The sequence below is a fragment of the Falco peregrinus genome, chromosome Z (assembly GCF_023634155.1).
Source record: "Falco peregrinus isolate bFalPer1 chromosome Z, bFalPer1.pri, whole genome shotgun sequence".
NCBI lineage: Eukaryota > Metazoa > Chordata > Aves > Falconiformes > Falconidae > Falco > Falco peregrinus.
Window position 1 is genome coordinate 74,520,210 of NC_073739.1, and position 20,916 is coordinate 74,541,125.

At 43.1% G+C, this 20,916-nt stretch overlaps 1 protein-coding gene across 8 annotated transcripts in view; it reads right to left on the reverse strand.

The window, feature by feature from the left end:
* UNC13B (unc-13 homolog B) overlaps positions 1-20,916 on the reverse strand; it is a 214,303-nt gene that overhangs the window by 159,128 nt on the left and 34,259 nt on the right. For all 8 annotated transcript variants that reach the window (XM_055791161.1, XM_055791157.1, XM_055791165.1 and 5 more), the window contains exons 5-7: positions 20,352-20,475; positions 11,851-11,921; positions 8,674-8,731 (exon numbers count right to left, since the gene is read on the reverse strand). In XM_055791161.1, the coding sequence (XP_055647136.1) occupies positions 8,674-8,731; positions 11,851-11,921; positions 20,352-20,475 (253 nt within the window). The remainder of the gene's footprint in view (positions 1-8,673; positions 8,732-11,850; positions 11,922-20,351; positions 20,476-20,916) is intronic.

Below are 20,916 nucleotides of genomic sequence, written 5' to 3' on the forward strand. Positions count from 1 at the left end.
AAATTAAAAACGTGGTATTTTAGTGGAGTAAGCCTCTAAAATACAAAACGAACATTGAATAGCTTTTTAGAATGAAGTTGAGTTTTCAGTAAGCAAGATGGCCAAGAGGGTTTCATAACAAGCACCGCCATTTCCAGTTCAGTTTTGGAACACCACAGATGAGGGCTAAGACTTCTGCACAAAAGGAGATGAGAAAGCACAGGAGGGAAATGAGCTAAAATGAGCTGGCAGACACAAGGACAAGGCACAGCAAAGTACTCTCCTTGCTCACTACTCTCTCTTTTCCACCACGTTTTACTCTAGTTTAGCATTCAGCTTATGCGGAAATTTTGAAGTAGTTTAGTTCACTAAATAAAATGGCCCTTCTGGCCACATTTACTACAGCTAAACAAAACAAAATCAGGTTGAGAGCTGAGAATTTAAGCAGGGCTTGGATGACCATCAAATCATTGAGAGTATCCATTAAGCTATTACAAGCTTGTGCAACTCATTAATAGCCATAGTAAAACGTATTGGGCAGACTGCCACTTAATTTTATCTATACTGGAAAAACTGTAACATTTCTATGGCTGGACTAATACCCAACACAGTTGTCTCATTTACAAATTTCTGGGCTACCATGTCACACAGACTATTTGGCTAAGAGATCTAAACATAATCAACAGAAGTTTTACATACTCCTCATGAGCTACAATTTTGACTACAGTGGATTACCTAAAATTACATATATCCATAATAGCAAAGAGGATTATAATGTTCTACAGCAGCTGAGATAAAAGATTTGTCACCTTTTTTTCTTCTGATTTTCAATCTTGGACTTTCAGTACAAGTCTCATTGCTCAAGGACACGTATTTATGGCTTGTCTACAAAGTTGAGCAATAATTTTTCTGTCCGTTTAAAATCTTTGACCTAATTTTTAAAAAGGTTATGTTGTGTTGCAGTAAGAAAATTCAAATTAATTTTCTGTTATTGCTATGACATTAAAGGATGACTAATGAAGTTTCAGAGTCCTTAAAAAAAAAACAACAGAAAAGAAAAAGATTCATTCATGAAAAGCACTAAACAAATTATGAAACCTAGAGTGATTAAGCGAGCATTTACTTTTTTTGTTCACTGCTTATAGAGAGACATATCACCATTAGCAGTGTTCAGCATTTCAGAAAGAGCTTTAGGTCTGGTGCTTATTTAAAAGCCAAAGCTTTATTTCCTTGTCAACACCTTTCAGAATACAGCATGTACTCTAGGAAAACAACAACTAAGAAAGGACACTTAGAGGATCAGTAGCAAAACCACAGATCTGCTGCTCTCCTCTACAGTTCAGCAATAAGTCAAACTTTGTTACTGTACAATCTCCTAATATAGCCAGTATTTTTAACTTCCATTTGCTGAGTACTTTCCCTTAGACATATCCAGCCCTGAAGTAGCAGCTTTATCCTAAAAATGCAGGCAGAGATTTTAGAATAAGACTTTGAATCTGCATTCCTTTGAGTAGACCTGTCACCTCTTCAGCAAGCCCAGGCAGCGAGTACCACAAGCCTACAAAACCTCAAGTCTCCCAGATGGGATTTACCTTAAACGAAGAGGAACAGATGCTGCCAGTCCCTGAGAAGCAGAGAGGCCAACCAAGGAGCCTTCCCAGCCTGCCAGCAAGCTACCAAAAAAGAGTTCATACAATGGTTTCACTTGTACAGACAATAGTTTACCCTCTGCCTAGCTTAATTAAAAAAAAAAAAAAAAAAGAGAGAGAGAGAAAAAAAGGTCATTCATGTGTCCTGTTCTGAATTACACTTACAATGAACATTTTTTGTGTTAAGACTTCTTGTTTGCACTGTGGCCAGCAGTGTTACTCTCAGTGGAGCACACCTTTTCAATGACTGCAGCAGGACCTTTGGTGTCACCTACCCCTGAGCAGGGTAAAATTACCGCTGACCTCTTCCTTAAGCTTCTCAAGCTGGCCTGGCCTGGAGATGCTGAAGGTAGCTGCTGACCTCTGTTGTTTCTAACTGTGGAAGCAGGCTGGGACTGAGAATCAACAAATGGCAAGAATCTAGGCATACAGCATATATCTCTACATCAGGGAGGGCAGTACCACCTCCCAGCAACTGCAGCCGACCGCAGTCTGCCACCACGCTACTACAGGTCATACAACTCTGTGGACAATTCAGATGGTCAGGCTGTGGCCTGCTCAAAAGTATTTTGATGCTGCCTAGCCTTCACAGCGTGGTGTAGCCAATCTTTCTTTTTATATATGGTTACCAAAGAGAACAAAAAAACCCTCATAACAGGATGTCATTTCAGTACATTTGCTGTTGGGTCAGCTCACCCAGTTTAACACTGTTGGATGGCAGCCAACATCTTTGACTAGAATAAACCACAGGATTCAACAAGCGCAAGGGATGGCATGCTCACATCAGTGCACATGTAACCTTGGATGGCTATGGCTTCATTTCAGGAAAACAGGCTGCAATGCACATCCTGCCAACCAAGCTCTTTCCAGCTTCATTACAGCTGCCTTGGACCCACAGCCTGCCCAGATCTGCGCACTCGGTGACACTGCTTCTGCTAGAACCGCACCATCTGCACTGTGGAAAGCCCAGCAGCAGGGTTGAGAGCCCCAACCCAATGGCACATTAATGGCAGCATAAAGATGCTAGCATCCACAGTGCAACACCATGAACACAACACTGGCATGGATGTTTTCAGGGCTTGCTGGGGACGTGGGGGCACAGAAGGCATTCACGTGGCTTTTTAGCAGACAAAGCTCCTCATCAGTGCCATAGAAAGCACAGCAATCTCAGCATCAGAGCCAGTTTATGCAGAGGAACATACAGGACTTCTGATGCACCACTGGAATCTGAGCTCCTAAAAAGAGAACTAATAGGCATCAGGAATGAAACCTCTAAAGTCAGCCTTTGGTACTTTTGAAATAGTAGTGAATGTGTAGATATTAACAGAATCTTGCCTAACACATTTTGCAGAAATCCGTTTCTTCAAACATTCGCAGGAAAGAAGGGTCAAAAAAAATGGATCTGGCATCAAATGACACTCATTCCAGTAATGCATAAAACACGTTTTGCCAGCCTTAAGTAGTTAAAAGGCGGCTTGTGTCTCTACAAAAAAAGCTGTAGCATTTTCTTCCCTCCCAAGCCATGTGCAGGTTTCCTGGGAGGGGTGCAAGGGACCCCCCATAGTTATGCACAGCCTGGAGGTGGCTGCCTGCCCGACACCCACCTTGGGAGGCACCTGAGGAGTATCTATTGCTTGCAGCTTTGGTTGGGCTGGCTCATTCCCCAGCTGGATGCAATGGTGTGAGCACTGCCACTTTGGACCTGGCCGTGCCACCCCCCCCACCCCACCCCCCCAAGTCCTTCAATTTAAAGCCTGCTCCACCAAGCTGGCCAGCCTGCTGCCAAACATTCTCTTGCCTCAGTCAGTGATCAGAGGACAGACATAACCGGTTGATCCAGTGGCACTCAGGTTATCTTTTCTGGGAATTGTACTGAACAAACCTGTTCTCTTTCAGATTTGTAAACTTCCTGGCAAAAGGTATAGGACAGTATTTACAGGAGCTGATATTAATAAGACTGCCAAATATTTTCTGCAAAGACCAGAGAATCACAGAATTGTTTAGGTTGGAAAAGACCTCAGAGATCATCAGGTCCAATCATTAACCCAGGACTGCCAGGTCCATCACTTAAAACTATGTCCCTAAGCACTGCATCTACATATTTTTTAAACATCTCCAGGGTTGGTGATTCCACCACCTCCCTGGGCAGTCTGTCCCAACGCTCCACCACCCTGTCAGTGACAACGTTTTTCCCGACACCCAACCTAAACCTCCCCGGCACAGACCGAGGCCATCTCCTCTTGCCCTGTCACTTGTCACCTGGGAGAAGAGACCGACCCCCCTGCCTACACCCTCCTGTCAGGCAGCTGCAGGGAGCCACAAGGTGCCCCCGAGCCTCCTCCTCTCCAGGCTGACCCCCCCCAGTTCCCCCAGCCGCTCCCCACCAGCCTTGTGCCCCAGCCCCGGCACCAGCCCCCTGCCCGTCTCTGGACACGCTGCAGCCCCTCTGCGTCCCCCTGGCAGTGAGGGGCCCAACCTGAACACAGGAGTCGAGGGGCGGCCTCGCCAGTGCCCAGTGCAGGGGGACAGCACTGCCCTGGCCCTGCTGGCCATGCTGTTCCCGGCACCAGCCAGGGTGCTGCTGGCCTCCTTGGCCACCTGGGCACACGGGGGGCTCATGCCCAGCCGGCTGCCGACCAGCCCCCCCAGGCCCTTTCCCCCCAGGCAGTTCCCAGCCCCCTGCCCCCAGCCCGCAGCGCTGCGGGGGCTGGTGTGACCCACGGGCAGGACCCGGCACTGAGCCTGGTTGACCCTCACACAACTGGCCTGGGCCCATCGCTCCAGCCTGCCCAGACCCCCCTGCAGAGCCTCCTGCCCTCCCGCAGATCAACGCTCCCCCCAGCTGGGGGTCACCTGTGAACTTGGTGAGGGTGTGCTAGATCCCCTCATCCAGATCACTGATAAAGATACGGAACAGGACTGGCCCCAGCACCGAGCCCTGGGGAACACCACCTGTGACCGGCCACCAGCTGGATGTAACTCCATTCCCCACCACTCTCTGGGCTGACCCAGCCAGCTGGTTACCCAGCAAAGATGCACCCGTCCAAGCCATGAGCGGCCAGTGTCTCCAGGAGAATGCTGTGGGAGACTGTGTCAAAGGCTTTACAACACCCACAGCCTTTCCTGCATCTACCAGGTGGGTCATCTTGTCGTAGGAGACCAGGTTCGTCAAGCAGAACCTGCCTTTCATAAACCCCTGCTGGCTGGGCCTGATGCCCAGGTTTTCCTGCACTTGCCATGTGATGGCACTCAGGATGATCTGCTCCACAACCTTCCCTGGCACCAAGGTCAGGCTGACAGGTCTGTGGTTCCCCAGATCCCCCTTCTGTCTGTTCTTTAGATGGGCATCACATTTGGTAACATCCAGTCAACCAGGACCTCACTGGTGAGCCAGGACTGGCGATAAGTGATGGGAAGTGGCTTGGTGATGCTTCTGCCCGCTCCCTCAGTGCGCTGGGGTGGATCCCATCTGGCCCCATGGACTTGTGCAGAATGCCTTTCTCATCCACCTTTGCGTGATGTCTGCTCCAAGTCAGAGCTGCATTTAAAATACTGACAGAGTGACTCACTTATGGATTATAATGGACTTTAATGTTGCCAGAAATTATCTTGACCATACAAGAAAAATAAATCTGTACCTATCACAATAAGTAACTTGGAGCTTATTGACTCAATGAATGCCAATGTAATCAAATAACATTTTTTCAATCTGCTTCATTTAAAGTGAATTTCCAGACAATAAAAGATTGCTTTCTTTTTAATTTACGTGCAATTTCAGGTTATGGGTAAAAGCCAATATGAGGATGCTGCATTTATCCAACAATGAAGTACCAGCAAACTAAGAATTATGATTACATTTAACAGAAATGAAAACAAAACTGGATCCATTGGCACTAAAGTGCTTCACTAATTGCTTGGGATCACTAAAAGCTAAATCACTTGGAAGCATGTGATCTTTCTGGGGCAGGAGAAATGTACAGGGAGGCACAGAATTTGGGAGATAAAAATGAAATGGTATGATGAAGGAAGAGGCAGGAAATGCAAAAAATCAGTCAGGCTTAGAAGAGACTGCACATGCAAGAACAGACCCACCAGCTTCATTTAAGAGCAGGCAGGAACCCTGGATCCCAAATTACCTCAGAAATCATGGGTTAAACTCTTCTAAGAACAAAGCAGCACGTAAGACTGTGCAAGTGGGCCTGAAAACTCCATAATCTCTGGAAAAATCAGAGCACCTAGTCTGGGCTAAGACTTCCCAGAGCATCATGCCAAGGCAGCACAGTGCACACATGGCCAGAGATGAAAACCCACCCTTCACAGATCTGACATTGGCTTTCAGACATGACCTGGCTCCCTTTCACATTCTGCTTCATTCTTCTCCCCCTTGCTACTGAGAGGAGACAACAGAACAAGTTGCATCCACGCAGGAGATGGGGAAATAACCATGAGAAAAGGCAGACTGAGAAATGGAACAGATGTGTGAAAATACAGAAGCAGAACAGGGCAGAAGGGCAATCTCACTTTAGCATGTAAGGGTATGTATTTCCCTATTTAATGAACCCGACCCTCCCTGCTGGAGTAGGATTTTCTCCAGCTAGGACAAAGAAGCTGCCATTGGCATGTGCAGTTACGCCATTATTTCTTGAAAAGCAAGCTGTGTGAAGTATTCTGCTGCACTTTTTCTCCATAGTGCATCAGGTTTTAAGATAAATTTGTATTTTTTAGAATTTGTGAAAATGTTCTCATGGGGTGAAACCTACTTACACTGAGGAGGTTTTTTGCTCCTTCTAGATACTTAAGTCTTTTGTCCAGCTGACTGTGTCCCGCTCCCAGCAGTGATCACATCTCATCTAGCACATTGTGATGGAAAACTGGATGAGTCTTATAATAAAAAAATCCTCAAGAACATTTGTATCTAAAAACATATCAATTATTTACCCACACAATAAGTAAGAACACTCCATATTTAATGTGTTTTAGATCAGGGAAGGACACCCACCCTGCTCCTATGTAAAAGAGGGTTGAGTTCCTGTGTCATATGCAAAGGTCAGGTCAGCTTTCAATAGAGACACAATCAATGCATCTTCTGTGTTGAATTCTTGGGTTCGAAAGGGCTATGATATATTCAGGCAAGCTTACAATTCTTATGCACAGACTGATGCAAGCAGAGCTCATTTTTCAAAAGTACTTCTACATTAAATGTCTATTTTATATTTGTCCACGTAAATAATTTGATAGTCATAGATGTTGGAAACTTGCAAGGCAGTAGATAAGCAAAAGTACATGCAGTACCAAAAACTTTATAGAATTACTAGAAAATTCTTAAATACATTCACCATAGATTGCTATGAAATGTTTAACATCAATTCTAATGAGTGTTTAAGTCCCATGAATGATTAAATTAATTCTTATGTGATATTGATTGTTCAAACCAGGAGCCTTCAATTAATTACTGTAAAAGGTCACTTCCTAGCAAGATGCAGGCTGTTAACAGGCAACACAAAAGGGGCAGCTGCAGTTCTGCTGTTTACTATGTCTGTTTGTCAGAGCTGAGCTGGTTCTCCAAGGAAGAAACAGGCTACAAGAGCCTGAGGTTGTAAAAGCACCATGCTGTGGGAACAGGTGCAGCTACTTCCCCTACACAGAAGCATTCCTCCTAATATACCCACACATCCCAATACTTAGAAGAGTCAATCAAACCAGCTTCGCTCAAACAAAAGCAAAGGACAGGGCACATAGCCAGGAAAGTCATTTCAGCAAACAACACGTTCATTTCTTAGACACTTCATATCGACTTTTTTTTTGACCTTTTAACATTAGAGGTTCTGCATAGTATGCACATGATTTAGTCAGATATTTTCTCCAACAATGTTTCTTATTTGTAGGCTTTACAAATCAATTGTACCCTTATAAGTATTTAAAAAAAAAAAAAAAAGTGCTTTATTCTTTACATACACTCTTCTTAAAAAGAAAGGGAGGAGATATTTGGTGTTACCTAGGGTACCACTGCCAGAATACTTCCATATAGCTGTGTACACGTTCCAGCTACACAACACGTTCAGATTTCCTAAGCACTTGGTTAATGTCCATGTTTTGTTGAAGATAGTTTTAAGATAACATAGTAGCAGTATATAGATAAATTAATTCTACTAAAAAATGTAAACAGTAATTAACATCTCCTAATGTTAACAGTTTTGTAAAGATCCTATAATCAGCCTAATGGATAAACAGCCTGCAAAGTGAAATATACATGCCTTATAGAATTTGTAGTAGAGGATAAAAGATTTGTTCAAATTGAGAGACTTGTATTTTATTTATGTTTTTGCCAAAAGTAGATAAGACATTTATAAGAGGCGTCACTGAGCTTTAATCTATTGTACATTAAAAGCAGTGTTTCAAAAATCTAAATTTGCAAACCATCAGATACAGTAGGTCCTAGGTTATTTTTCCATCCATGTTTTTAGAAGCATAAAAAGATGCAAGATGAGATAAGCATAAATTAGTAAAAATATTTTTCAACCATCAACACAGCACTGAAGAGTATTATCAAAGAAATTAGGCATCAAAGTACACAAGTCTCTGATGCATTTTGAAAGGCTACTACTGGCAGTACCTGTCTCCATCTATTCTCCTGCTCTTGAAATTTCATTAAAAAGTCATAAAAATATTATTCAACACATGATATTTAAAGAGAACATTGCCTAACTTAGTTATATGAGAAAATGTAACATTTTCTAACTTGCGTCAATATTACAAGGGTCTGTCAATCTAGGTGACTTTGAACACATTTTGTGTTCTTATTGCACATGAGAACACAAACAGGCTAAGGCTCAACGCCCGATTCCACTTTCTAGCATCAGAAGCTTTAGACCCAACACTTTGAGGGTCAGGTTTTCATAACCGACAAAATACTGGCTTCACAGAGATTTACGCACTTCTAACAAGAAAACATTTTTCAGAAGTATCATCGTTTCATAACTAACTAGGGAAAATAAAAGTACGTTAAAAGAGGAAAAAAAATATCAAGAAAAAGAGTCTAACTTACAACACTGGGAGGCAGCACTGGGCAATGGTTTCTTCCGGACTTCCTCCTGAAAGGAATACTAGAGGGGGGGAAAAAGAAGGAACACAGACTGGTAAGAAAGTAATTGGTAACTTCGTGGAACAGCTTCCAGAGTACAGCATGCCACACCTAAGACAAAGCATCCCTGGTAGTATCAAAGCATTAAATATTCTCCTTAATATTCACATCCAGGCACACTCCCAGAAGTCTCCTCTTTCTTCGTGCCAAGACCAGGTGTTAAAATGTGCACATCTGGTTAAGGTAAAGTCTGCTTTACTACAAACACAGGCTCTGTTCTCATTTGTGAGACCTCAAATTAGACACCTAAAAGACTGGATTCTCTACACCACAACGTCACTGTGATGGGGAGCTCAGAACTGAGAACACACCCAGTTCACGTTCAGACACTCAAGCATGGCTTCAATGGTTCAAAACTCACGTGGGCTCACAGCAACACTGCAGTAGGAGACTGAAGTAGTTAAATAATTAGTGTGCCCAGCAGGGCAGTAACACAACGTTTGCCCAGCAAACAGAAACTGTCCTGTGGTCCACTGTACATCTAAAGTGAAGAATTTTTCAACTCATTTAATACTAAATTAGAGAACACAGATATTTCAATTAGCCAGCTTTGACTTCTTACAAAGCTGTTTGTTACAGCATCAAAGCATTCCCTAAGGGAATGCTAGTGGGTTTACTTTGTTATTCTCCTCGTATTACACAGAGATATGAGAAAATTAGGACAATTCAGTGAAATAATGAGAACAGTCTTTGCTAGGGAAAAAAAGGTCTGACGACAAAGGAAGTGGCAAGCTTAGCAACCTGGTGCTGCAATCTGTGCAAAACAGGGCCAGCAGACAGCCTCTCCTTGGATTTGGTAAGGATTAATCACCAGTTCATTACATGGAAGGTGACAAGCTGCAGACTTCCACTGTGGCTACCTTCCAATCTGTGTTATTTAAAACGCACAAGTGATCCTGAAAGGTGGTTAGCCTTATCATCAAACTGCCAACTCACCGAGTTAATCAGGATCGTGAAAACAAGAACGGCTGGATCTCACAGCACTGACTGGTTGACAAAGTAGTGAAAGGAAGTCTGTTGATGAGCAATTTCAGCAGCACAGGACAGCAATGGATTCTGAATTATTATACTCAGAGATCCAAAAATTGCGGTAGTTTTTTTCTTTTCAAGGCATCAGCCCAACAGCTATCAGCAGCCCCAAAAACAAAACTGAATATTAAATGTTTGTAGGAATAGAGACTACAAAGTAGTTTTATGACAACATATAAACTCCAAACGAACCTGTTTCTCAAATACTGCTGTGCAACTTCAGTCTGTTCATCCACTGTCTCAAACAGAGATAGCTGAACTTAATGCACAGAAAAGAAGATAAAAGGCATATAGTTGTCCTGTACTAAATTGCAGACTAGGACTCTGCAACCCAAAAGCCATGCAAGAAGGTGAGGTCTGTAAAGCTGAGTGGCATACAATGGAGGAATGAAGATCAGTCATTCAAGGAGGAATGAGGATCAGTCATTCAATTTCCCCAAATAAACCTGCCTCCAGCAGGTTTCACAACGTAGGGTTTGTTTGCTGGAAGCAAATAAGGTACTTCTTTGGGCAATGCACAATTAAGGTGCTGAATTCCTTTGCTACAGCATAACTGACCTGGGTGCTTTTCAAAAGGCTGCGGACATCCACAAGTGTTAAATGCAAAGATACTGCCTCTGGCTCTGCAAGTTCCTGAGCTACAAGTCTCTGCAAATCAGGGGAATATGCAAGGAAGACACCATCCCCACTCTGGGTTGCTGTCAGACGTGGGACAAGATGAACCCTAGGTCTGGCACCACAGTGGTGTTCTATTTTTTTTTCCATTTTCTCACTGATGACAGTGAACATCCATAATAAGTCTGAGACCGTTGGGTTACAATTACAGAGACAGGGTTTTGTTGCTGGTATTTGATAAAAGCATGCACATGGATGGCACTCCAGGGGAAGAGGAGTCTCACTGTGCTCTGGGTACCCTTCAGCAAGTACCAGTGCAGCGAGGCACTAGGGGGCTCTTGTGCTCCACCGAAGTCCCTGGCACAGACTGCTGCTACAGCCCACAGAAGCGGGGTCAGTAACCGGACAAATCACAGATCAAGCTTTGCATCAACTCCAAGGAGGTTCTCAAACTTCTAGGAAGGCAGGAGAGGTTGCCCTCAAGCGCTTATGTTTTTATCCACCCAAAATATTGGTCTGTTCTGAGTTAAAAAGAAAACCCACCTTCTTACTCTTCATCTGCACAGCAAACTGAATGAGTCACATAAGGAATGTAAAAGAACAGATGAAGGATCCCAGAACAAAAACCTCCTAAAGTCACTGGCTGAACTTTTTTCAAGTTATCTTGCTAGGGAAAGAGACACATCAAGAGTTTAAGCAAGCACCATGTTCCTACTCAATGATGTTGGCATCAACACATTAGTGTTTCAGGGATTTTTTTGAATGCTAAACTTCTGATACAGGCATTAAGATGTCAAATCTTATTTTGCAAACAGTATGAAATGTAAATAGAAGTTTTAATCATGTAACAGACTCTCAAAAAAAAAATTTGTAACTTTTAGTTTATAGCTGTTGAACCAAGAACACACTCAAAAAAACCAGGAAACCAAAGCCATAGCTAGCAGATTCATATAAACTGAGCCATATAAATAAAAACAAGATTATACAAACTATGGCATTAACATCTGGATTAGGACATAATCTAAGAGCTCTCAGCTCCCAGAAAGATGCAGTATCTTGCCTTGATTTCTTCCCAGAGACAGCCAACTAAAAAAAATGTCCTTTCTGACTTGGTTTCTCAAATACAGAACCTAACCACAGCTTGTCAAAAGCAGTTTCACTCTCTTCTGAGGTAAAGCATGGTGTTACCTTTCCTTTGAGTGTACGCACATCAACAAAACAGTTCCCATTATTCAAGCACTTCCAGCACGTGGGAAGAAGTTCGACTCCTTAACACCAAGAGTACACTTTGGGAAAACAGTTCTGTAAACAGTTCATGGAAGACTTGTAAATGACGAACATTTAGTAGTTACCTTAATCACAGGAATGCCATATAAAGAACCGAAACAAGTTATAAGGCACTCAGGGCTACATTCGTCTTTCAGTTTAGATATTTACCTCATCATCTCCCAGTGAATTTATTTGTTCTAATTTTCTGGTCCAGTATCTGGCCTCTTCTTCGGGGATATCTATACCAAAAGAATAAGTCACATAGTCTTTACTAACCAGACAAACTTGCATTTTATCACCAGTAGCATTAAAACAGGGAGGGTATTCCAAGACCACACCACAAAGAAAACACGTGTTTTGAGGTAGTAGGACTGTCTTATTTTAGCACTTAGATTGAAAATAAATACTCTAAATAGCAACACAGTTCAAGGGTTTACATTGCTTTCTTGTTTAAAGCTGATTAACCAAATGCACACTGCACAAAGGTAGGAAAGAGTAAGACAGAATAGTTTGGATTTAAATGAAGTATTAGTTTTATGAAGAGCCATTTCACAATGATATTAATACACTTGCTATATGCTTCGTAACACATAGCAAGATCAAGAGCCTCTTCTGGAGGCTTTTATAACCTCAGAAGAACGAGGGCTCCTTTTGAATAGCACATCTTTCTTACATACCTGGTGTAACACACATCAAGTACCAAAAAAGAAATGGTCTCTTGTTTTCCTTTGCAGGCAATAAGCCAAATCTTTTGAGGTAATGAACAGTGCTACAGGCAGTCATATTCACATGAAAGCACATCCCTATTTTTACACAACACTGCAACTTCATTGTGAAATGAATCACAGCAACCCTTTTTACCTTCTAGAAGATATACCAAGTTGATGACTGACAGCAAGTAGCAAGCATTACCACCTTTATTTTGGTAACTATTTTCTATTTCACACTTTCAAGTCATATAGTGTCCTAATGGTTTGAAGGGAACACAGACTTCTGCCACTCAATTTCATCTCTCAGAGTGCACCCTTGGAAGTGCAGATGAACTGCTGTGGGAAGGTGAACACAAGGCAAGTTAGGTACCAGCTGTGCTTAAGGAATAGAGCAAGGTGCGCACAGCACCAAGGGAAATAGCCCACTGAAAAAAAAGCATTGATCAGGCTTTCAATCCAGGAGAATTAGGTAAATTATTTAGGGACAGGGGAGTGTAAAATCATTGGAAAGAGGGGGGAAAAAGTATTGGTTTGGATTTGTCTAGCCACTTGACATCTCCCTGACTGCAATGACTTCTGAAATTTGGCTATTCATCGTCCAAAGCTGCACCAACGCAGAAACTTCAGAGCTGATGCAGGAAGGAAGTGGAGGGACTGCTCCAGGTAGACACCAACAATAACCCTGCAAGCTGACAAATGAGGATGAGTACAATACCAGTTCAGCTAGTTTTCCCATCTCTTATAATTCTTTACACTCTCAGGTCCCTCATTAGGAGCCAAGTTTACATCTAACACGTTTTCCTGCAATGAACTGTACCCCATGAGCACAGCCATAATGATGTGCTACACTATCTGTTGGCAAGAGTGAGAGAAGTAGGCTGTGATGATCTCCTGATAAAAAGGTGGTTCTAAAAGTTACAGCCACCACTACTCCTGAGAGAAACAAGAACAAGATTTATTGGCAGGTGAGTATTCCATTGGGACCTACGATGCTTTCAAACAGGACCAAGTATTGCTTTGTTCTTATACTTAAAGGGTAATCTGTCCTACATGTGTCCTCTCTCAGCCACACACACCATCATCTTACAAAGGCAGTGACCCCAAAACATCTGGAGATAATAGTGGCCAGGTACTAGAACACGAACTGCTTTCAACAAGAACAGGGAACGTGCCAGATTTAGTGGAATTTGGAGTTTCAGAAGTAGGCATTTCTTTGGACTATGAATTAACGTCCACACCTTTGTAACAGAAACACCATTGTATTTTTATGCAACTAATCTCACCCAAACAAGGGGAATATAACAGGCCCCACTTGAGAAAGCTTTAGGGAACTGGAAACTTAGAACCTGACTCTAGAAAACCTGCATTAAGTAGAAAAAAAGACAACCTATTTGTCCTTGCTTGAAGGCAGAGCAAATTAATTTATTTTAATAATACACACAGCTAGTTGCTCTTTCTGATGCACAGCACATTGCTTTGTTGTTACATGGTATTAGAAAACAAGGCAAGAGAAACATGAGAGAGCCTTCCACAATTACAGTAGCTGCAGAAAAACATACATGCTTTTGATCATCAGGGCTGCAGATCACAGCCACACAGATTTATTAGATGAGCTGTGGACAAATTAGGGATGGTATTCAAAGGAAATCTGGACAGAACTGATCTGAAAAGATGACATCAATTAATCGAAGAGCTATCAGCATACAACCTGATGAGATTTAGGAGGACAAACTCCAACAAGGATCTGAAGCAATGCAGACATCAAAGCAAAGCCTATGGAATTTTGCCTTTGAAAGCCATCATCACTTCTCTGAAAGATGAAGAAAAACTCACAAACAGAGGACTAATGGTCAGAGTCAAAACAGCTCAACCGTGGAGCCTGAAATCAAGACCAAAGAGATCTAGGAGGGATGAAGCAACAGATTACCACCAACATTGAAGCCTCAGGGTAGGCTTCAATGCTTTCCCATAGACCACGGTTTAGTGGCACGCCCAGGCACCAAGAAGCACCATATGTCTATTGGATTTGTTGCTCCCATCTCATACCCAAGGCACCCATTTCATAAATGGAGCTATCCGATTTCTAGTGCAGGATTGCTGCTATTCTATTGAAACAGCTTCTTACGCAAATCAGAGATAAAAATCTGCTATTGCCTAGATACTGGCTGCTTTAAGGACATCACCTTGATCTTAAGAGAAGCTCTTGTCATCAATACTAATGGCAGCACAGTTACTGCAAAGCAAATCTTAAATATGAAGCAACTGGCCTATGAACTTGAGTTGTTACCTGGTCAGAAGACGGAATGACCAATGAGACAGAATTCTTGATTTTTTGAGGAAGCAGTTCATAACTAATTTTTAGTTTCATGATCCATTTGTGTCTTGCCCTGGTCAGCTGTTTTGTTGAAGCTGGTTCTTTGAAACACAGAGAACAGAAAATCCCTAGTGCTGAGATTACAAACTGACTGCTTTCAAGGCCATGTCCACTGGCCAGCTCCTACATCACTGCTGACCTTTGATTACAAGTACCATTTACTCTGCTACATTAACTTTTGCTTGAAGATAAAAAGCTGAACTAGTCCAAACAGATGCCATCTGATGCCAGCTCAGGATGCTGCTGACATCATGCTTTGTAAACAAGAGGAGTAAGGCCATATGTCAGTGAAACAAAACTGCTGAAGAACTAGAACTGAGAGGAGATGGGCAGGTAACTTCACCAGCTTTTAGGGCTTCTTAATTTGATACCAACACAGAAATGTGGCAAGCCTTACCGTCCTTGCTCCTACTGCCATCCTCAGCTGGAAGCTGAACCCCCTGTCTTCTCTGGGCCGCTGGTGTCAGGGAGCAGTGAGGTCTGGTTGCTCCCTAAGGAAGGGGAAGCAAGGGAGATCCCATGGCTGCCAGGACAAGGGACTTACTAGCCAGGGGCCCATCCCACAGCACCTGAGGAAGGTGAGCCGGGCAGGCCCAGAGATCATAGCCAGGAGCCCAGGTTGCCAGACAGGTTGGAGGTCAAGCCAGGAAGTCAGTCCACATCTGGGCCTGGATCTACGAGGTCCACCAGCAGGCACAGACACAGCTGCAGCTGAGGTGGGAGATCAGTAAGCTCCACAGCACCACTCAGGATCAAAGGCTAGGAGCTAAGCTGAGGCGGGTCTCCTGGGTCCACGAGCAGGGGGGTATGAGTGCAGGTCCCAGGTGAGGCTAATCAGAGCCATTAAAACTTACCAGTGCACCCAGGGCCATGCCACCTGGATACACTGCACCACCACAGAAATGGGGACACAACAGTACAGAGACTTACCAGGCTGTGGAAGGAATTAGTGGAGAATTTGCTAGATCTATACAGGTGACTTCACTCATAGTTAGAGCCCCCCTCAGGTGCCTAAACATAACAGTATTCCTGTTTACAGATCTCTATCTTGGCAGTAACTAGGAATTTCAGCCCTAAAGCTTTTCTTCCCCTCGGGCTTGGTGGTCCTTGCTCTAGTCCTTGCACATCACCTTCTGCCACCTCAGTTTTTTCCAGGCAGCAAGTCCTGGGCTGGGGCATCCCTCAGGTCAGCATGAGTGAGAACAAGTGCTGGAAGCAGAAGCGATACCCTTTTTCTCCCCACTTTCCTACAAGCCTTCACCTGGCCTCTGTCTCTTCTCAGCCCCAATTTCCTCCCTTTCAGCAGTATGGGAATCTTCACAAGTCCTCACTGAAATAACTTTGCAGAGCCGAGCGTTTCTCTTTCTGTGCAGTTCCCAAGACACAAAAACAACAAAGCATTTACTCCACCTGATGGCCGGATGCATATCAGCATGCTTCTAGCCTGGGAGCGGTGAGAACACTAAAAGCATTTTCACTCCAATTATCCACTAGAAACAGCCTGGCATAGATCCAAACTGCTATAGATTAGTCGCCAAAACCATTTTTGAGTACTCCATCCTGTGAGGGACTTGCACATAGCCACTGCACTTCTGAAAAAGGGGGACAGATTAAAAGTGCTTCCAAACAGCAGTTTTACACTTGAAAAGCAGCATTTTGGAAAGTCTGTGCCAGCACACATTCACTACAGCAAGACAGTAACAGCGAGACTGTCTTCTCCCTACCAGCAAATTTTCTAAACCAAACAAGAAGAAAAGCTGTCTCCCTTCCTTGATATGCCTATCTTGTTCCTGAGAAGAAACATATGATCAGTGGAGAAACCTGCTCCAGCCTGTCTTTGCTAACAACCACTTCCTCCCATCAAGAAGGCAGCTTATTGCCATTTTAAAAGACTACCAAGCATAAAAATGCTTTGCACCCTAGGGGTTAATATCAGCTCTCACTAACACTTCACATTTCAAATGCTCACGCTTTGCTGCACTTTTATAGAAGAGGATATTCAGTCATTCTTCTTCTGCAAGATTGAACATTTAAGAACATAGGGCTGGCAGAGAACATAAGATGACAGTCTGGTCCCCAGCCCTGCAGTCCATTGCACACAGATGCTCACTGCAGAAGGGCCCACAAATCTGCTCTCTCTCCTATACATGGCAAGCTAGTGTCACACTAATGAAACTACTGAAAAAAATGCAAGGTCTGCATCTGAAACATGCAATGGGACACATGGAAGACATACCAAGGTCACCACAGATGTTCTTTGTCCCATTGGAAATCTGGGCATTAACAAAATTTAACTCCTGGATGACACCAAGTAAAGTTTACGGCTCTTACTAGCCCTGTTAGGAAATGATTGCTTCCCAACTCTAAGCCTGGTAAACATTTAAAAACAACTTCAAATGAAAAAAAAAAAATATTCTCTAAGTTGCCCTATCATGTGCTACCACTAGCAGCATCAGCACGTTCTGCATTTCAGCTGTAGCTGTCGCCAGTCTCCAGAGTACCAGGGGAAGACACAACAGGGAGAAAGAATCCTGAACATACCAGGTGGAAGCAGATGCAGAAAACTAATCCTGGATACATACAGTGCAAACAACAAACCAGTTTCTAACTTCTTTGCATATACAATCACATTTTACACCAAAGACTTCAGCTCTTCTGGTTTTCAAATTCATTTACTCTCTCTTACAATCCCTTAAAAACTTCTCAAGCTACACCTAAATACAATGAAACACTTAAAATACCTGGGGTACTGCATCTGCATGCATCATCTAACCTAAATGAAACAGAGCAGCCAGAAGGGATAGAAAAAGCTCGGAAGCACAGCCAAACAGAAGAACACACAATTTTTTTTAAAGCTTCTATCCCGGACAGCTGTATTTTACCAGACCTGGAAAGCGGCACAAGCTGTATATGCACATGCAGATCACTGCGGTTCTCGTATATCTACAGTAGCCAGGAGATCTTCACCTGGGAAACCAAACATGATACACAATGTTCCCAAGCGTCACTCCAAACATGCTGTTATTAAAAAATTGCCTCTACAGCAACAGAGCTGCTGACTTAAGAACTTACATGGCAGATCAATGATTCATTTAGTTCTCTGGGTACATTTAAAGCAGCAGTTCCCAGCTCATATGACAACAAAGTCTTAACATGTGGCGTACTAAGAGTCCATAATGCTGCCCTCCAATTAAAGGGAAATTGAACTGCAAATGCATCGAGATACAGAGGTAGTGCTGCGAGCTGAGCTACCTCTAAGTCTCGCAGTACTGCAATGGCTGGGAGACAGAGCCTCATCCATCTTTCAGGGCCCTTCTCTATCCTAGAGGTGATGGCAGGAGATGTTCAGTCACTGTGTGAAAGGAACCACTGCTGGAGAAGGAAAGTGACAGAGGTAGATGCTATCTTCTAGAGGAACGTCCCACACTCTTAGTGGCTGCTGCTTTGCAACCTGCTTCTGACCCTGCCATGGCAGGACAGACTGAAAACGGAGAAGACGCAAGAAATGAAGAGCAGCAGAAGCCTTGAAAGAGCTAACTGATGCACCCATTCCGGACAGGCAGACAGATTTTCCCACTCTAAAATAAAAACCCTTCAATACTGACTAACAGGAACTTCGCACTGCTGTATTTGGTACAGTAAGCAAAGGAGTAAGTAATAGATGCTCTTTAAATGATCGACTGTGTTAAAAACAGAAGAGCTGCAAAAAGCTGGTTACTTACTTCATGTTTTCAGTTTTCTACAGAAGTCCTATTCTCAAAATTCTATGTACTATAAAACCCAGTATGTTTTAAAAAGCCCAAAACAAACAGAGTCCTGTGTTTTGAGTATAGCTGTAGGGAGAAAACACACTATTACCACTATTAGCTGAAATACTCTTATTTTTTAAATTCAGATGCTCTAACACATAATGGTTTACAGGGAGTACATTTTCTTATACTTGAAAAAAATTAAAAAAAAAAAAAATCACAAGAAGTAATGCAGTCCAAAACATCAATTGCACAAGAAAGCAAATTCTCTTTTGGATACTCCCTCAATACACAGGGAGAGACAGGAATTTCACCTTTTTCAAAGCAGAGACAGTTTACAAGCAACTGTGTCAGAATGAACTTGGATGAGGAGGTAGCAGCTGCAAGCCTTGACTTCAGCTAGTATGCTGTGCCCCCTCCCTCCCAGAAGCCTGAACACTTGCCCCAAAGCACCGATGTTCCACCTCACAAGGAAATCAAGTGAGCTGTACTTCCCGTTAAATAACAAGCAATTCCAGTAATGAACTTCCCATTGACGGGGTCACAGCAGCAGTGCATCACCAGGACACTTTCTCAAGGAAGAGGGATGGCTCCAGACCAACTTGAGACAGCTTAGTTGTCAAGGCAGGTGTCAGACACACTTTCCCCTTTACACACTGGACTGTGGTTAAAGAACGGCGCTTATTACATCCATGAAACGCTGCACTCACCCCGAATTGCACCATCCAGGAGACCGTGCACTCAAAATAGTACACTCAAAGCGTAAGATACAATTTGTATTGATTGTAGTGCTGCAGGGCCAAAGCCTGCATCCTCCTTTGCACCCTGAAGCGGAGTATGAGACTAACAGATGACCTAACTTTTTTCCACAACAGATGGCAAATCCTGACAGTTGCTGGCCAAATGCCAGTGGGTGCACTAATGTTCCACCTGTGCTTAGAGCATGATACAAATTGCTCACGCTGCTAGGGGCTTGGGAGCAAAAAGCAAGCAACAGGCAGAGGGGGAGAGATGAGCTTCACAATGACAGACAACTTCGAAACACTTCATTGCCCAATGCAGAAAAAAACCCCACCACAATCTCCAAAAACATCATCTCTCTTCTTGGTCCCAAGAGTCAGCTAAGAGCTTGGAAGAGCAGCTACGTAAGCCTTGGATGCATTCTGGCTAAGGCCTTACTTTTGGGGGTTGTTTATTTGTTTGGTTTTTTCGGTTGGTTGTTCTTTTTAAATAAAATAAAAATATTTTTCAAATAAAATCACAAAAAATTCACACTCAACTTTACTTGAGATGGGTTTGCTTCATTTAGCTACTTTCCACATTCTGTGCATTTCAACTACAAGTAATTGCCAGAAAGGCAGTTCTTATAACATCATGTTATTTATATACTGTGCTAACGATAATGTTCAGGAGCACTCAGCACTGATGTTTCACTAACTGAACTGCATACTTCTAACAGGGTTTAAGTGCACCTACCACAGAACAACTCTAACAACACGCTTGACCTCTTCTAGAGCCAAATTTGTCTAGATACAAAGAAGTTAATGTTCCCTGCTCAGGAACAAAATGTCTGACTGCACAACCCTGAAATAGTATTAATAGTTTCTTAAACCGCTGCTAGTCTAAACATTCCAGCACTGGGAGAGCTTTGCATCTTCCCTGTTTATTCTGATCTTCTTAGAAAGAAGCCAAACAGGAAACGAACACCGGCAAATTGATCTGCACTGAATTATTCTGACCAAACTGAGAGTGAACACCACTATAAAACACAAACTGCTCCCAACATACTTCCTCTGCATTGTCAGCACCCTGGGTAAGTTATTGAAATGCACTCACCAAAAGGTAATTCAAATCTTGTATCCAGCAAAATTTTGTGAGGAGTTGGGTTTTTGGTTCCACAGATTTCATCATGTTTCATTACAACTTCTGCCTCCAGCGTAGACCACTCCCCGGGACCTTCCTGTGAATCACAAGCCACAGGTGAAGTTTCAAGTCTGGCAGGCCCTTATGCAGCAACTCTCACACGTTTTCTAACAAAAAAGACTTCAGGAAGAGCTTTACAGTATTACTAAGGCCCGATACCCAATTTTAATATCAAATGACATCTATTCAGCATGTGCTGGCAGCTTTTCCTCCAAATCTTAACGGCCTTAACCAAGACAGCAGCAAACACCTCATAGCAGAGCTACTGCCTTCTCAGTGTCACTGCAAAGGTAAGTCCCCAAAGGCAGGCACCAAGGAGGGACTAGACAGCCAGAGGAAGTGAGCACCAGGTAGACCTTATGGCCACACTGCTGGGCATCCACCCCCTCGCCTCCTTTTACAGAACACACAAGTGCTCTCTCTCTACTCAGATTCAATAATCTTTTAAATAAATGCCCTGAAGTTTAAGGTAAAAAGA